Source organism: Seriola dumerili, unplaced genomic scaffold (assembly GCF_002260705.1).
Source record: "Seriola dumerili isolate Sdu_G_001 unplaced genomic scaffold, Sdu_1.0 BDQW01001888.1, whole genome shotgun sequence".
Taxonomy (NCBI): Eukaryota; Metazoa; Chordata; class Actinopteri; order Carangiformes; family Carangidae; genus Seriola; species Seriola dumerili.
Window position 1 is genome coordinate 488,765 of NW_019176143.1, and position 19,008 is coordinate 507,772.

At 40.4% G+C, this 19,008-nt stretch overlaps 1 protein-coding gene across 5 annotated transcripts in view; it reads left to right on the forward strand.

Moving 5' to 3' along the window:
- Positions 1 to 19,008, forward strand: part of kcnab1 (potassium voltage-gated channel subfamily A member regulatory beta subunit 1) — a 131,100-nt gene that overhangs the window by 49,708 nt on the left and 62,384 nt on the right. For 3 of the 5 annotated variants that reach the window (XM_022768863.1, XM_022768864.1, XM_022768865.1), the window contains exon 1: positions 8,236 to 8,487. The exons of the other annotated variants lie outside the window; for them this stretch is intronic. In XM_022768863.1, coding sequence (XP_022624584.1) covers positions 8,279 to 8,487 — 209 coding nt within the window. In that variant the 5' untranslated portion in view covers positions 8,236 to 8,278. Of the gene's footprint in view, positions 1 to 8,235; positions 8,488 to 19,008 lie in introns of those variants that run through there. 5 annotated transcript variants of the gene reach the window in all.

A 19,008-nucleotide genomic window follows, 5' to 3' on the forward strand; every position in this document is an offset into this window, starting at 1 on the left:
TGGTATATAGGGAAGTATTGTAGCTGCATTGTGATGGCTCATACAATCATATGGTTACAACAATCTAAAGCTTCCTCTCAAAATGTGCTCATAGCTCTGCTGCTGTGAAATGATGGAGGAGGGGATGACCGATTCTCATTGGAGACCCAACACGTATCTTTATGTTATGAACCATGATTGACATGACCTTAAAGCCAGGACTCATCACTGTAATATGCTTGTGGCTGTAGTATCCTTGACCCATGATCTACCATGCTTCGACCTCTTTAATGATACAAACGATCCAGGAATAAATCCCCAGGAGTCAAGTATGACATTCAGTCGGCATCAGCGAGTGGGTGTACATGCATTTCAAGCTTATTACCCAAGATACCCTGCTAATTGTAAACAATTGCAGAGGAAATAAAATTATGCATGACACATATGAGCTCTCACCAAGATTATTTGATGCCACAATAACTGTAATATAGAAATATGCTGATGCTTGCAGTATAAATCTGCCTTATTCACATTTTATTATAGTGTCCGTGATGTTATTTTGAAAATTCAGCAGAATAATTTATGTATAATAATATTTGAGCAAGATATGAGGAGAGTATAAAGCATAATTTATTATACTGCATTCTTCTAGTATGCATATTATATAATATTAGCCTAACTCTTAAAAAAAAAAAAAAAAAAAATGAGAAGGGTGACAAGGTGTTTACTAAGATTTTTACAACTACTTAATGCCTGCTCTTGTAATCGGATCATGTATAAAACATAATGTATAATATACATTTTGTATGAAATATAATAGACAAAATCTAACATGTAAGCTGCCTGTTGGTGACTTGATTCAGCCTTGAGCACAGTGCTGTTAGTGATGGGGTGTGACAGCTTTGCGGTGTCACTCTAACCCTAACCCTGTACAGAGAGCGAGATCACTGCCATGACGGGTGAAATTGAAACGCTGCTTTTATGGATTTTAATGGATATGATTGAGTAATGAAGCATTCCTTCTCTCCCTTTCTTTGTCATTCTGCCCTTTCACCTGTGGCCTCAGTCAAAGCTGGAAGGATTGGAGAAAGATTTAATGATAATGTGACACTGTGTGCGTGTGTTATTGTAATTTCACAGAGCTGTCACTTTGAAATGACGGCCTTTTGTTCTTTTGCTCTGCTCAGTACCTTAATATTATGAGGTTTTCTCTGTAGACTCATCTTAAGCCACTTGAATCACACAAGGGTGTTTTTTAAAAATGTTATTTCATTCCTTAAAAAAAATATTATTCAGTAACCCCTATTCTAGTCATTATTCAGTGATTTATAATGGCTTTGGAAGGCACAAACAAATGAGGTGGAAAGCCTGCCAATGCACACACAAACCTCAAGCCTATTCCAGTGGTTTTCATCCTTTCTAACACAGTATTTTGCTGTTGGGTTTCATATACAAGTAGAAATCTACACTACTACTTTTAGGAAATGTGAAATCACCTTACCTCCTCACTTGGGTTTTTTTCCAACCCATCATTTTTTTGCAAATGTTATGGAAAAAAAGTGTCTCCAACCTAGTTCTAGCACCTGGAGAAGTTTATTGAAGTACCTGACTCTCCAAGGGGTGGCACTCTGAAAGTACAAAGTTACAAAGAAGTTCTTGAACAGTAATGGAAAAAAACAAGTCTTAACCCCAATACTGGTCATGTTGTTAAACTTTTCTTCCATAGTTGCACATAAAGTGTATTCTACTCTTGTTTTGCTTACTGTACACTTCTGTTTCCAATATGAGGTCACAAACAAGTCAGGTTTCCTAATCATGTCTCACTGAGAACAACCCCCCCTACAGCTGCTACAGATGGTTCAGTCCATGGCAGTGGGGACAGATCAGTCCTATGGGCAGGAGATGAGGAGCTTATAGACATAAAGAGGGCTGACATCCCTGATGCTGTCCTTTCAACTTGGGTCACAACACTCGGAGCAGGGCTGCAGACAAGGGCATCAATATACAGTATACAGCATGACTCTATACTAGTGAATGTTTTGACTTGCACAGAAAACGTTTGGTACAGTTAACTGGGCCCTATACATTTCCTTTGTAATGATGTAAAACGAAGCATAGCCCTGTTATAATCAAATTCATTTTGAATAAGTATAATGAAAAAGCACCATAGACTGTACAGTGATGAGTTAGGAAAGTAATATTAAATGCATTATGGGATATGATGGAAAGACCCTTGATCAGTCTGCCAGTTCCACTGGCTTTTCTACTATTTTTGCTGAATTTTTATTATGGCTTAAAAACTAATATAAGCAGCACTGCAACAAGTTGATATTTTTTTTGATTGAACTCATTGAAATGCACTTGTTCACTTTTAGTATTTTTATATGTGAGGCAAAGCAAAATATGAAAAGCAATTCAATGCAGGATGCTTTTAAAAACTGTTATGTTGAGAATAGACATCCAAGGACAAAAGTCAGATTTAGTGCAGTGTCACTCGCTTTATAATTTGCTGGGTCCATTATTTAGCACAGATAAAAACATATAAGTTCAAAAGCTGCAGAGTAGTGGCGACTAATGTTAAAAAAAAAAAAAAAAAAAAAAAAAAAAACTCTCCAACCAGCAAATTAATTGAAGTTGACATCAGCAAGTCCACATCAAATCTGATGGATATAACAGTGATGTGCAGCATTGTATTGCAAAATGAAAATGTGCAGTGTGGGAACAAAAATTAGCAGGTGTCCTTGGATAATGTCTTATTGACCTTACACACATGAAAACACTTTACACTACAGTGGTCTTTGTAACTGCATGGTAAAACAGAACCCTCAGTGTTTTATGAACATTTCATTTGTCTGTTCATACTTTTGTGACTGTGTTTTTGGCTTCAGTACACAAACTGTCCAGGTGTGTGTCTGTGTGTGTGCGCACGTACCCCTTGCTCAGTGGGAAAAGCTTTGCTGTCTGCAGTGGGAACATTGCGTGTGTAGAAGTGATACTCTCATCGGTGTTCGGTCAGGTAGCACTGAGTAAGGCTCGACAGTTGGTGGTGATGCTAAATGCGTCACAAGACAAACACACGCTCACTCACCTACAGACATGCATACACACATACAGTACATAAATAGTCAGGGGCATCTGATGGGGATTTCATTATGTAGTGTGTAGACTTTTGCTGACAAAGTTCATGATCCAGCATGCAGTCCAACATGCGCGCACACACACACACACACACACACACAGGTGCAAAAGTAGGACACAGTCACTGCTTTATGCTTAGAGTTATGAGTGTGTCATCACTTGCTGCTTACGGGGCTGCTGCTGGGAAAACAGGGATGATAATCAGAAAAATGGTGAAAAAGCCTTCAGATATGTGCATCCTGACTAATAGATCATAGGAATGGGGGGCATATTTTAAACCCACAAGGTTGTTGTTATGGGGAACAGCTGCAAAGACTCTTGAGAGGCCGACTGCTGCATCAGTTTGAGTTTAATTCAGCTGGAGGAGCAGAGCCAAAGATCCCAGGCTATAATGGCAATGAGTCAGTTATGTAGTACATAGTTGTGATGTGTCACGAATTATGTGTTGCCTATTTATCTCTGAACACACACACACACACATGCACACAGACATTATTATCATTAATCTTTAAATCAGACCCTGACGTTGTGATGCAGATATCATTAAACAGAACAGCAGCTACTGCGGAAAACAAGCAAGAAGACTTGCAGTACACAACACTCACCAGTGTTGAAAAGACCAACAGAGCTGCTGTCGTGGACAATAAGATTCTCCTCAACAAAACAGTTTCTCAGTAGCTGTCTGAGCTCACCTTTTCTTTTCTTCTCTGAGCTGTAGAGCAGCTGTGAAATTTCTAATAAAACACGAACAAACATGAACTCTTGTATTGATTGCTGCTAAATTGGAGCCTCCTTTCTTGGGTAACAGCAATAAACGTGTCGTGTTTCGGATAATTTAATAAAAGCTGCCATGGCATGTGTCCATATGCAGCATCTTCACACTCGTGAGTGCATTTTTCCTGTCGTCATATATTTGGCATATTGATTATAGGCTCTTGCATACTGCATCTGTCACGTGTATTTCAGTTATAACTGCAGCTGTAAATATGTCTTAAGAAAATACAGTGGTAAAAAACCAATAAAACCCAAGGATTGTACAGGAAGAAACCTCTTTTAAATGTAGCCAAACTCAGATATCTGAACTTGTAATTTGACTAAAACTAAGGCAGAATTTGTCAGTTATTTTCTTGCCCTCCTCTGGCTCTATGTTTAGTGAAAAATAGTGTCTGGTTTATTTCTGGTGTTCAGATTTTTCGGACTCAGTTCAGTGACCCTTCAGTACAAGTTCGCTTCACTAACTACTGGGTTACAGCTGTGCACCCCCCCCCCCCCCCCAATACAAGGCCACTCAGTTTGATCATTTTAGGTCACAGGAGTGACCTAAAACAGTTAGACCTAAGACGTGTTTCAAATGGCTGATGATATATACTGTAGATTAAAGACACACACACACACACACACACACACACACACACACACACACACACACACACACACACACACACACACACACCACTGCAAGAATTAGAATTTTTTCCTGCAGTAACAAACATTTAATCCAGCAGCTTTGGTGTTTTGACAGTGACTGATGGAGATTGATGTGTAGCACAGCACCCCCCCCCCCTGCACACACATAAGTTTGTTACCTCTATGTCTGTATACTGTACGTTGCACACACTCCAGTACAGTAACACACCTTGCAACCACACACTCAGCACTTTTCCTCTCCTCATTAGATGAAAGAGGATTCAAGGCAGCTCCAGCTCCAAACATGGAATTGGTTGGGAATGTGCTGTTTCCCTCCCAGGGGGTGGGACACGATCGATCTGAAATGAGCTGCTGAAGAACAGCTTTTCCATTAGGTGTGAGATTGATCCCGAGGCTGTGTGTGCGTCTTCTCAGTAAAGTTGCGGAGATTGGACAGGAGTGGCGGTGTTCATTTTCAAAGGACTGAAGTGGGGGTAGAAAAAAAAAATGCAGACATGATGCACAGTAAACAATGCACAATAAACAATACACAATATGTACATTAGATCTGTCTAAATCAATGAGCTGGAGCAGTTTAAAGCAGTGGACTATAACAGTCAGTCACAGTCAGATGGAACCAGTTACCTCAACAGGCAGCTCTGACACTGGTTTCCAATTAGTCACTATCCCAGAAGGCTCTTATTGAGAGATCCTAAAGTTCCCTGTAAACGAGGTCGGGTTAGCAGGAGCTCCAGTAATGGGGTTAGTAGCAAGAATGAATTTATCATGTCATGTTAATAGACGCAAACGTATACCCATTAGTTATTTTAGTTGTATGGACAACTCCCATTAGAGCTATACAGTCTTGTCTGAATGAATGGAGGTCTGAAATATGATATAATATCAACTTTTTGCTCCTTTACATAAATGTTTACGCGGTTGTCGTGTACAGCTGGGTGTTGAACCTTAATACAGAGCAAAGTATGTCAGCAGAACCGTCAAACTGTCAGAAAGTACTGACAGCGTCGAATAGCTGGTGGTTAAGTTTGTACTCTCTGCTTAATAATTGATTTGACATGACATTTTGTTGCCCGTTTTAGACTGTATTTTATCATATTTACATTGTCAAATTTTGTATCTGATTTTGACATGATGATTTTGTCTGATGAAAATTCAAGGGGGCATCAGAGTCATCTTTGTGCACCGTTGATATCTGTACATTGTTTCATGGCAATCCACCCTACAGCTTAAAATAAAACAACCAGGACTCCAGGTGTGGCTCTCAGTAACCTGGCTGTGTGTATTGCTGAAGAGATCCTATATTCTTTAAATGTAGCAATACGTTGTACGAGGAATTCCTTATTGTGCTCTAATCGCCTCCCTCCTCTAGTTCAGATGCTGACTTTTGAAAGAAGAAACAGACTGATAACACAGGGGTAAGCGTGACATTTCCATGGCATTTACAACCACTTCCTCTTGCTTGTACATCGCTGTTGGTGCAGCCTTTTTTTTTTTTTTTTGGTCAGATGTTACAGTAAAAGCATCAGCTTACACCAAAGAAGCGGCACAAACAAAGCAAAGCAATATGAAAAATCTGTATATTGGTGAGTCCAGATAATGATATGGTCTGTTTATTTTGTCCAAACACTCAGATGTATTTACACTGCAGAGCTGACATTTACACCACATGTGTGTACACACACACACACACACACACACACACACACACACACACACACACACACACACACACACAGAGAGAGAAAGAGACTGTTGTGGGACCCTGCAGCAAAATGCTCCATTTACCTCAGCTTGACACCCCTTATAGAATTACTGGAGAGCACACAACATAAACACCTTACTCTGTAAAGTCACACACACACTCAAATGCGCACACAGTCATTCACGTGCAGGCACACACATGGTTGGCTGTAATCAAACAGACGCACACGCACACATGCAATAATTCCCTCTCTTCTCAGCTACGCCTAAGCCTGCTGTTTTTAGTCATTTTCTTTCTCATGATTCCAGTCTCTGCACACCTCCCCCATCTCGTCCATCCATCCTCCTCTCGTTCGCTTTGATTTGTAGCTGCCTATGGGGGTTGTTTGTACAGTGTGTGAGGGGATTTGGGGAGGAAAAAAAAGATCACTTTATGTCAGCAAATGTATGTTTCTGACTTTCAAATACTCTGGCTTTTGTATCACTGTTTTATGTATGTACACATGCACAAAATGCACAACACATGTTGGCTCCTGAAGAAGATAAAGGCCATATACCAGTTACAATATGTATGTTTTCTTCCAGTATATAGTGAATTTCAAAGCAAAGCAAAGAGACACAATTTCTCTTTTTTTTAGGAGAACTGCCAAAAGGTGGCACAGTTATAGCAGCAGGATTTATCCTGCCACAACAGAGGCACACAAAGCCAACTGATATTTGTTACTGGTGTAGAGTAACTACTGATCCAGAAAATGGAGAAATAAAGACAGAAAAGGTAGAAAAAGGAGAGAATGTTGTGAAGAGGGACTAAAGGGCATAGAAATTATTGGTGGAGGAAGAGAGGAAGGAACCTTAAAAGATTGGTGAAAGGTGAAAAAACAACGTGAAAGGGTGAGTGAGACAGGTGGAGCGGGAGCTAAAGAGAGACAGACAGAGTGGGAGTGAGAGAGAAAGCAAATGTGTGGCACCACATTCCTCTCAGATCCCTGAAGGTCTGCTGTCGGCGAAGGAGCTGTCCTGCTGAGGAAAAAACGGAAACAGGAAGAAGGAGAAAAGAGCAGAACATCCAAATATCGGATATAGAACAAGTATCAGAGAGAGAGAGAAGGGGAGAGGGGAGAAAGAGGGGGAAACTGGGGCACAAGCACATTAGTAACACGCATTAGCATCGTCAGGCAGGAGGAAGAGGGAGGAGATGAAGAACGAGGAGAGAAGAAGAAGAAGTGACAAGACAGGAAAAAGTGCTGATGGCAGAAGTGTGATGGTGCACCCTGCCAGGACCTGAGAGAGACACCCCCTCCCTTCCCTCCCCTCCCTCCCCTTGTTTCCTCCTTCCTCTCTGCCTCTCTGTCTCCTTATCTGTTCTCTGACCCTGTCTCCTCCTCCTTCACCCTCCTCTCCCCTCTCTCACACGCTACTGCTCGCTCGCTCGCTCTCTCTTCCCACAGTCAGACCAGGGAGAGCGCAGCGCCTGGGTCGCATCTCCATCTCTCTCTGTCTGTTTCGCTCCTCTGTCATTTCTCTGCACTCTTTCCACCTCCTCTGATTGTCATTCTGCAGCTGAAACCCTGTCAGAAAATACCCGAGCTCGGCAGGACACAGGAGAAGAGAAGACCGGCGGGGGAATGAATTGGGGATCCCTCAAAGAACTGAGGAGTCTTTGTTCTTTTCAATCTTTTGATGATTGACCCATTCTGCTATTTCTATTCTACAAGGAACGACTTAAAATGGAAGATTTAATGTGAGAGCAAAAAAACAGAGGAAAAGCTTTTGCAGCTGTATTTTGCTTCACAGAACAAAGTGATGCTCTCACGTGAGGAATTGAAGACATAATCTGTTTCCAAGCAAAGCGGAAAAAGAACTTCAAAAGAAACAGGAGAATCTGAACACACACTTTTACTAAAAGAGGACAAGAAGCTGAATAAAGATATTTTAAAAACACTTCAGGCTTCCCTCACTGGCTGTTTCCACTCCCTCAGTACTTTTTCCTCCGTGTTTTTTCGGGCTCTGCTGCCTCGCCTGAAGCTCAGCCATGCAGGTGTCCATCGCCTGCACGGACCACAACCTGAAGAGGGGTAATGGGGACCACAGCAAGCAGAGCGCCACCAGCCCCAACGTGGTGAACCAAGCCAGGGCCAAGTTCCGCACCGTGGCCATCATTGCTCGCAGCTTCGGCTCCTTCACCCCACGGCACATCTCACTCAAGGAGTCAACGGGGAAACACACGGGCATGAAGTACAGGTGTGTGTGTGTGTGTGTGTGTGTGTCTCAGAGTTTAGAGTGCATGTGTGGGTGAGACATGAAAAACATAAGCTGTTTTCTTTACTTAGTGGCTAGGTGTTGTATTTTTATTTATTTTTTTTTCCCTCAACCTTTGTATGTTTCAGTCTTTATTTCTTTCCTCATCCACTTCATCTCAGCTGCGACATCTTCATTATTCTTTTATTATGCTGCTCAATTTTTCATTAGACTTGAGTTGACCACACATTTGCTGTTTGGAATGCAACTCTATTCTGCTCGTTGTGCAATTATTTTACAGCTTTTCGGGCTAAAAGTTTAAAAAGACAGTAAAACAGAGATGGCATGTAAAATCTTCCATAGAAGTGCACAGTACCAAGAGACCCATATATTGATTTGCTTGGTGAGTATTGTGAATTGTTTATCAAATTTCATTGAAATTATATTATGATGATGTAACAAATTGCTAATTTAAGTTTTGTCTAATGAAGGTTATTCCCATTAAACAATGATTTAAAGACATTTGCTGTGTCATGATGCTTAATGTTAAAATATTCATATTGATACATTAAAACAGATTTCAACCATGTTCCCCACGTCTACTTATGGAATTTGTGAACTTGTGCTTTAAAGAGTCGTTTTATGTAAATAAGAAAACAGCTCTAAATGTTGTTGATACACAAAACTCCCCCTTTTTGTCTAGAAATCCCCTCTCATGTGTCTGTTGTCGTTGTCATATTGTGTCTTTTCATAAAGCTGTTCTTGCCAGCGCCATCTGAAATACCCTCTGCCGAGCCTGCAGTACGTTTTCAGCGAGCTCGCGCTACACATTTCAAAATCTGATCCTCAGTCTCCAGAGTTATGCAGAAGTTGTTCATTGAAACTGGATGTCACAAGCAAACCTGTCAGGATTTATGAATAAATGCTGTCTGATATTCTGTCTGCTACCTGCTGAGAGTTTACTGACAGTTCCTGCAGGTGCTTTGTCTGTTCTGTCTATCACTATGTTTCCTCACTCCTCCTTTCTTTCGTCCCACTGTTCATTTACACTTATTCAGTATCTCACATAGACTTACTGTCTGTCTGGCACAAATCTTCTCTCCCACTTTTTTCTCTCCTCCTCACAAATACTCAAATGCTCAAATTCTGATGCTTTCAAATGCCATGAATGGAAGAGGATTCTTTTGTTTCTTCTTCTCACCCACACACCTAAACTCTTTCTTTTTTTTTTTTCCTACCTCTCTCTCCTCTCTCTGCCTCTCTCTGTGGCTTGCTGAGACAGCTCTGCAGTGTGGGCAGATTGTCTGAGTCGGATTTGACCTCAGCAGTGCTGCTGCTCAGCTGACATGTGTGTTTGACGCTCATATAGCCTCAAGATGTGATTCTTATGTAAAATATGGTGACATTACTTTCTTTCCGAGCTCTGCAGATCACTGTGAAATCAGGCTGGTGTGTGATCAGAGTGTGTATGAAGGCAAGTTTTGTGTGTGCATAGAGGAGAGATAGTGACAGATTGCAGGCTGAAGGTAGCACCAACTTTTCAGCATATTTGATGGTGTTAATATTCAATTAAATAAAACCACAACAAAAAACTCTTCAGTGTCAAAGCAAACACTATCAAAGCTCAATCTGGCAACTGTTTTGCTGCTGTAGGTAAATTTTAGGGCTATTTTGGGGACTTTCATGTGCAGTAGCTGATGCCAAATGAAAGCTCTGCAGACCTCTTGGATAAAATGAGGGTGCTTGTCATGCTCCACGCACAGTAAAATAGGTTAATGATGCAAAATTGTTTTGCAGACTTGCGGGGAAATAAATTTTTCATTCACAGACATTTTTTTCTCATGATTTTCACCTATTTTTGGTTTTTAACTTGGCTTTAAAGGCCTTGGACTTGAAACTGTAATTAGTACAAGTGATTCTGAAACAACACATACAGTAGACGTCTGTTGAGATCTCAGTAACATTTATAGTTATTTATCTGGATCTCTTGTTTTAGTAACTGTTTTTCACAATGTATGTATTTTTCAACTCTGCATTTGCATGTGAGCAGGGCAGCAGTGAAGGAAGCTCAATTCAATGTAGCATATAACATGTCCCCTACAGTGATTCAGACATAAACTTGAGTGTTATAAGAATATGGGGTCTTTTTAATTTAGTGATGTTTTATCAAGTATTATGAATTTTATCTTGAACACTTTGATGTGGACTCTTAACACTGCCCAAGACTACTGAAAAACTGTTGTGGACTTCTTAAATTACATATTGTCTGGGCTCTGAAGCGGTCTAGACATTATGTAATGTAAGTGGGCTGCTATGTCGATTGACCAGTAATGAGAGCTGCCAGACAGGTGAGCAGCGTGCTGACTGGGGCTCTGTACCACGTCAGACTGCATTAGAACAACAGATCTAAATGGTGGGGGCAGTGACTACACATGCCTGTGTCAAAAGTGAAATTCCCAGAGCTACAGCTGGCAGGTGACATTGAGTTAAAAGGGCATTGTACCGCTGATAACAAATGGATTCAGTTCTCTGGATGTAGAGGCCTCCAAAAGGTGGTTTCTGAAGTCTGTCCTTCAACTTCAGAGTTGTGTTTCTCATGAAGGACCACTGAAAACACACCTGAAAGTTATGAATGAATTGGGATGGTATCTCTTTACATTGATGACCTTCTGCCAATATTGTTTAACCACATTGATGTGTCAGTATTGATTGATGGGAAGAACTGATCAGGAAATTGGCATCATGAAGGTGTGTGGAAATCAGTGCCTCATGACTGTGGTAACTGACCGGCGTGTGTCTGTAACTGAGACATCTCCTGACACTTTCTGACAGGGTTTGATTGTTCAGAGTATTGACCGATCTGCCTTGAAAACAGAGATGACTGACAATGGTTCTGATGCCAGTGACCACAGCCATTTCAGACACATCTCAGTTACAGACTGTTGTGCGAAGGTCGAGGTTGAAGAACACTGTAATATTCTGGTAAAGCAAGCAATATACAAATGGTAAAGACTAAGGCCCTTTTCATACCGGGCATTAAGATGTCTTGGATGATTTGTAGAGTGTACAGATGTGAATGGACTAGTACTTAGGACGCAGTGAGATCTGATCGCTCAGACCACACTTGCAGGTGGTCTGGGACGCTCTGGGCATATTTCTTTTTCCTTTATTTTTAACATTGTGTACACAAATGTGTTCTGGGCCACATTGAAGGGAGCAGATGTATGTACTCATTTGCCAAAAAAATACAAGTTGTACAAATTGTGAGATTGCTTTGTCTACGACATCTGAAAATCTGGAAAATCCCATAGAGACCTATTATGAGTGCGTCAAATATCTCGGGCACCAAGGAATAGACCCAGTCTGTATTGTTTTGATTTCTTCATCTTCTTCTTTTAATTTCTGACAGATTAGGGAAACATAAGTTCTTGGTTCGATAAGAAATGTGGCAGCAGCCTGAAAAAATATTTTGCTCGTCATGTTGCAGCTGAGTGTAATGGTGTTGCCGAGATGTACGTTTGGGAACTTCGGCTTGCTATGAGCTGCGTCAGGCCAAAGACTCTGCCAGTTCACAGCAACAAACCACGAATGGAAATCTAACTCAGAAATACAAATGCCATTGTTTAGACCCGAACCAATGGCAGAAAAAAAATCAAAAACAAAATCAATATTTCCCTTGTAGGTCAAATATCTTAATCATCATTTTACAGATGGATTGTAGAGGTCTGACTGTTTAGGGTTTACTGCTCTGTTAATGCCATCGTGTACTGCTCGTCTGTGATGTAGGAATGAACAGAGCAGCATGCAGAGACTACCTGTCATTAACAATGATGACATGAGGGTGTTTAAGTGTGTGCCAGGATTTTACAGTGTTAGTCACGGTGATGAGACATATTTACAACAAGTATTCAGTACAGGACAGTGTTGGATAACGTATGTATAGACTGACTAGCGTAGAGAAGAGCATGATTCATGCATGGGTTAATCCTACCAGAAGCTGTAAACTATAGTTGTGTTGACTGGTGTTAATTTTGACAGTGGATTATTGATTGTAATGCATTTCATGACATTTTTTTCTATATTTTATTCTCCTTGTTTTCATTATGTGGATTCTCACTTTCAAATATCAATTGAATTGATTAATTGACCGATTTGAATCCCTTTCTTGGAAAATGCATCAAAGCGTGGGATTATTGTAGCTGTAAGAATGAAACCTCCCACGCATGCACACACTCCCCTATACACATCTTCTCCTATAGGATGGCAAACCATATGCTAGTGCTGTCTTCCTGTCAGTTTGTCATTAAAAGTTCAGTAGGCAGGCAGACGATAGTGAAAATGACTTGTGACAATAGATGAGGATGGGCTAGAGTTTCTGCTCACTGCTCAATAGGAACAATAGGAGAAAAGATGGAGAGAGGAGAGAGAGATGGAAAGGAAAAGAGACAGAGGCAGATGATGGGAGACGATACCTGTGTGTGTGTGTGTGTGTGTGTGTGTGTGTGTGTGTGTGTGTGTGTGTTAATCAGTCAGAGCTGCTTTGTCTTCTTCTGACAGTAATGCTTTGGGATGGACAGTATGGGACGAGATAGACAGTCTCTATCCCCCCTACATTCTCTCTCTCGCTCGCTCTCTCTCTGTTTCTTTTTGTTTCAGTAAGTCAACCCAGGGTTGTGCAGACCATCTGCTCTGGCACTGCAGTGTAGGTTAAAGCCTGACAAGTGAGGATGTGTTTGTGTTAGAGTGTGTACTTGTGTGCGTATTTCATTTCATGTGCTTTTTACGGCAGCTTCTATCATATAACCCACACACACACGCACATATATGGGTCACATGAGGGGTCAGGATTTTTAACTATTTATCCCCTTTCGACACAAATGTGTGTTTCACTTGTTAAAGAACAGATGTGTCAAACTGTCACTGTCGATAATGATGGTCAGGAACAATCTTCATGCTGGTAAATAAAGGCTGGCAGTCTGCGAATGGTATTTGAAGCACTCTCAAGTCTTTTATCTTCAACTTTGATGTCATGTTCTGTTGAGGCCAAAACTGAATATTTAAACTGCATCAACAGTTTTATAATATGTGGCTTATTAATTGATTGACCGATGTAATTTGTTGTTGCCCTATGTGAGCTTGATCATCTAAATTTTGCTCCAGCCACAGCAGAGCAGCAGAACAGTGTTTGGTGCGTGCATGTGTAGAGGGGTGGGGGTGTTGGATGCATCACTGTACATCTGAATACAGTGATAATATACTGGATTATGTTGGAATGACAGACACATCCTTTGCATTTCATGCCGACAGTGCAACAGAAAAAAAGGGCTTACTGGTCTATTTTTTGAACATGCCACAAAAATGCATCAAGGCTCCTACTGTCACACTGATGCACTGTGGTGAAAGCTCATTCAATTGATAACGATTTTCTTTACTTTCAGATTCGGTAAACAACATTTGCATCAGTCAGATGGGTGAACACAGATACACAGGAGAGAGTGAGAGACGGAATATGTTTAGATGGCTCTCATGAAAGGATTCAAACCCCACGCTGTGGTGTGACTGTACTCTGCAGTATGCACTCGTATAGATTGAGCCACCAGGGTGCTACTTGCTCCCTGTGTCCCCCTCACTGCATTAGTGTGTGTTGCGACAATGAGCTTTGAATCAGTCTGCGTTCTGAGCTTGGCACCATTTGAAATGCGTTAGAGCAGCAGCATTGACTCTTGTGTTGTCTCCTTGTTAGTTTTAGATTTCTATACATGCTTCCTTTTTTGAGAGAGGAAAGGGGAGAGAGAGAAGGGGAGAGTATAGATGGAAAAAGCAGGAGAGCAGTAGCAGGAGGTTGGTATAATTGATAGGGGGAAGCATGAGACTGTATTTTGACTTGATATCAAAACTATTAATAAGTCAGTGGTGTGTGTGTGTGTGTGTGTGTGTGTGTGTGTGTGTGTGAGTGAGAGAGAAAGAGAGAGTACAACCACCCTACAGAAATCTGTAAAGTATTAAAGTGGCTACTTGTAAGGGGATAGCTGGTCAGCAAGCTAACTTCAGTAGAAGAAAAGCAATGATAGAAACAGAAGCTAAACAAGAGTTAACATTGGCGGTGCTTTCCACTGTTGGAGACGGCTCTTGGCGAGTAAAGGAATGAAGTTTGATATTGAACTCGCAATACTGAACGTTTCTTCTAGACTGGTAGAAAACAGCTGTTGGCAAAATGCTATGCTAACGTTAAAATAGCAAAACTTAAAACTAGCTCCTTTTTAAAGTGCTGTAATTAGTATCATACATGCTTTGGTCTCTAACAGGCTTCACTATCAGTTAACCTTACTGAAGCTTTAAGTTTTCACACTAGGACACATCAGGTCCAATCCTGTGGCAAGTAAAGATTAAAAAAAACAAAAAAAAAAAACAGACTTACTCTGGTTCAGAGGGACATAGAGAGCCGGAACCTGGGGTTTACTTTCCATTTTCTAAGACACATCAGTTGAACTACAGTAGTCACTATTAGAAATGGAAACCTTTTTGATTTTAAAGGTGTTATTAATGGTGGTGAATGCATTTCCTTCCATATTAAACACCTGCAAAGCCATTTGTTTAAGTGCTCCATTGTCTATTAGCTTGCAGTCTTCTTCTTCTCCCCTGCATTTTTGGTGCATTGCAGCATTGCTTGGTGACTACAATCACCTGTAGGTCAGTAAATGAGTGTGAAAGAAACATTGGCAGGAATGTGTATCACATCACCCGCGTGCCTGCATGTGCGCCCTCCTGCATATGAATGAGACACACAGAACAGGGATAAATAAACTGCTCCATAACTCTACTAGAGGTCCCAAATTCAACATCATACCTTTTTAATCAACAGTTTCTTTGGGAGCATGAAAATTACTTGATTTTGTCCATATCAATTAAACTCTCTTGTAAAGTCTTGTAAAAAAAAAAAAAAAAAAAAACTTTTTAATTGTGATATCTGTTGTCTAAAACCCATGAATTTCTATTCAGATTCATGAATATGTGTGTGACCCTTAAATAGCATCTGCCCCCCTTGTTCCTCATGTCACTGAGTACACAGGGAGTAGGATGGTAGTTGTGAGGGCACTAATCTGTGTTTGGGCCTCAAAGGGGTTAAACCAGCAGCAGAGCCTAGGATAGAACTGGAGTTATTCCATGCAAACACTATGTCTCATCTGAACCCATGTTGACAGAACATGCTCTGATAAATGTATGAGAGTATACATACGAATGTGACAACACACACATTACTTAAGCATGTTTACACATACTGTAAATCTGCACACACAGATGATCACACCCCCCCTCTTTTAATCGCACTTCTCATTTCATTTTTTGCTTGTCTAAAATGAGCGTTGATATATGGATTTGTGTATCATGCAGGCTATGGCTTCCAGCTACAGCCTTGGCTAGAGGTATTATGTTTTCAGGTTGTCTGTCTATCCTATTCTTGTGAATGCGATTTCTGAGGAACACATTGAGGGAATTTCTTAAAATTTGGCACAAATGTCCATGTGGACTCAAAGATGACATGATTTAGATTTTGGTGGTCAAGGATCAAGGTGACTGTGACATCACAAAAGACGTTTTTGGCCATAACTCAAGAATTCATACACTAATTATGACAAGATTTCACACAAATGTCTAATAGGATAAATTAATAAAGTGATGACAGTTTGTATCCAAAAGGTCAAAGGTCAGCTTCACTGTAACTTTGTAACATTATGCAAACACTTTTCTGGCTACTATTGTTAAAGAACAACAAAGCTTAGCAAAGAAAAAGAAGCAAAAAGTATGTATTTTATGGTATGTTATTTTCTGTTTATGATATGGTATATCCCTTATCACACATCAAAAAAAAAAAAATACATAAATACATTTTTATTAAATTCCTTCACAGTCTTCACTAAGAGTCTGGACAGACTTGCATGTGACCTGCAACTTGATTGTTTGGCGGAGAAATACAGTACAACTGTGAGGAGGTAATTCTTGTTCCTTTCTGACGGCTAACTGCTGATTTGGTTTTTGGTTTTCAGTACGGGAGAGACGAAAGAGAAAAGAGGCAGTAGGTGTGGGAGGTGTTTAATGGGCTATAGCAGTCAAGGCCAGAGACTAGTGACTATGATTAGTCACTAGTCTAATCACTAATACATTCACACAGATAAGAGATTTTTATTTTTGGTTATTTAAAAAAAAAATCTCTACTTGTATTTGTTCTGAGAAATAAAAAGAGAAAGTTAGGAAAAAAAAAGAAAAATCATCCTTAGAATTTGAAAAGCTCTTTGGTCACTGGTCACCCCTAATGTGTCCATATATGGAAAAAAATTATGAAAGATTCTGCATGGGAAAAAAAAGCTAATTCCTGATGACCTTTCAACATGTATTGCAATAAAAAACATGAAGGGTTTGTGAATACTGGGCAAGCTTTTGCATGAGCCAAGTCGCATACTGTTAATTTGGCAGAAGAGGGCTGGTGTCAGCTCAGCTACTGTCCGTAACCTGCTGAGAGCTTGCACAGCACAGTGGTGTGAAAGGCCAGATTAGCAACTGCTGTAAAAGTGTCGGTGTGATGTGCCATTCTGTGTAGAAGGTGCAAAGGTGCCCTGTCTGTATATGTGAAAGACCTAAACGTTTAAATTGTTGACTTGGATTATGAGATATTTTTGAGTACAATGAAAATACTGGGAGATACTTTGTGTGTGCATGTGTTTTTGTGATACAGATGGATGGCGGCTGTTCACTTCCTCACAGCTTTTTCTCAACACGACAACAAATAATATCCAAAGACGGAGGGATAAATTGAGAAAGATGATAATGACTAAAGGAAGTGATTCTTTGTGCCTGCTGATCGGGCTCCAAAACACCACACAACTAATACTCAACGGCCCTAACCAACACATTATCTCTGCTTGTTGCCATGGTAATCATGTCCTTGGCTCTGTAGTCATTCAATTTGGAGCACTTAAAAAGACACACATGCACACAAAACAAACATATTTGAGTAAGACTTTAAGCCACTAGGGGGTGAACTAAAAAGGTAAATGAACTAAAGAATAACATGAAAAGTGTGACTGGAAAATGGATGGTAATATGATTTGAATGTGATGAAAGCAGAATGAATTTATATGCTGTTTATATCCAGGTTTCCTTTCAAATGTAGTGCTAATTTTAACTGAATCTTTAGAATACTGAAAAAGAAGATGTGAATTAATGTCGGTTTCCATCCATTACCATTTTGCAAAATATTCAGGATTGGTGCATTGAGATAAATACCCGGTGGCTCTAATTCTCCAGTCGGATGGCATTAAACCGGTGCAGAAATTTGTCTTAATGGTAGCAATAAAAAATACGTGGTTAAGCTTGTGGAACGGTCACGGTTAGGTTTAGGAAAAGATTGTGATTTGGGTTAAAATTGTTTTTGCTTAAGGTTAGGGGAAAATAACAAACACATGGATCAGGCTGTAGAGGGGTCATGGATGAAAGAAACATCATTCACTATCAATTTTACATAGGACATGAACAACAGTTATCGGTGTGACAGTCCTGTTTTGATAACCCGTCTATCTACCCTGACCTCCTCCTAATATGAACTTTTTCGCTCTTTATATTATGTCACTCGACTGCCGTCTTTGCTCTTGTCATAATTACTACGGCTGCTAGAGGTAATCTAACAATAAAATGTAACTATGGGTCATAAAAAGGTGCTTCCACAGATGACCCTATGGGCTTGTTTTTTACAAGGGGACAGTCTGAGAAGTACGAGCAGGTATATAGCTCATTCAGAGTCATGCAGGGATCACTAAAGGAACATGAGGAAGAACAAGGGAGAGAAATATAGAAAAGAGAGTGTGTCAAATCTAAGACTGATTATACTAGTAAATCCCCACAGGGGCCTATCACATTGAATGGTGGGGAGAATAACAAACAGCGATTGTGGCTGGTTGTCTATCAGTTTGTCTGTGAACTGTTGCTGTGCCCTTGGGCGACCTGAAAGACACTGATAGCATAATTAATTATAGTGACAGGTCTGTAGCTGAAACTAGCTCTGAGTTCAAACCTTTTATCTTGTATGTGACAGCAGCTGATGAGAATAATACCTCTCTGTGCATAGCTGAATAAAATATTTGACTCGGTATGTGGCAGCTGACTCTGAAGTTCCGTCTGCTGCTTGTTCGCTAGTTCTTATTGTGAGACTAAAGATATAGCAGTACCACTGTCATTTGTTCCTGTCGTTCTTGCGGCTCCTCTGATTTGATCCCAATTGTACTGTAGAGCTTTTTCTGAAGTTAGAGTCAAGAATAATGGGATCATCTCCATATCAAATGCTCCAAGTGCTTTCTTTACCCCACTCACGTTTGCTTTTTAATTATAGGACATCCCAAGATGGCAATGAATTTATGATCAACGAGAAACACTTTAGATTGTTTAAGTATGCTGATGACATGGCCTTAGTTGGTCTCCTATAGAAAACAGACCCCTTGGGTGAAGCTGCCTCTCTGGCCCACACTGAAGCGC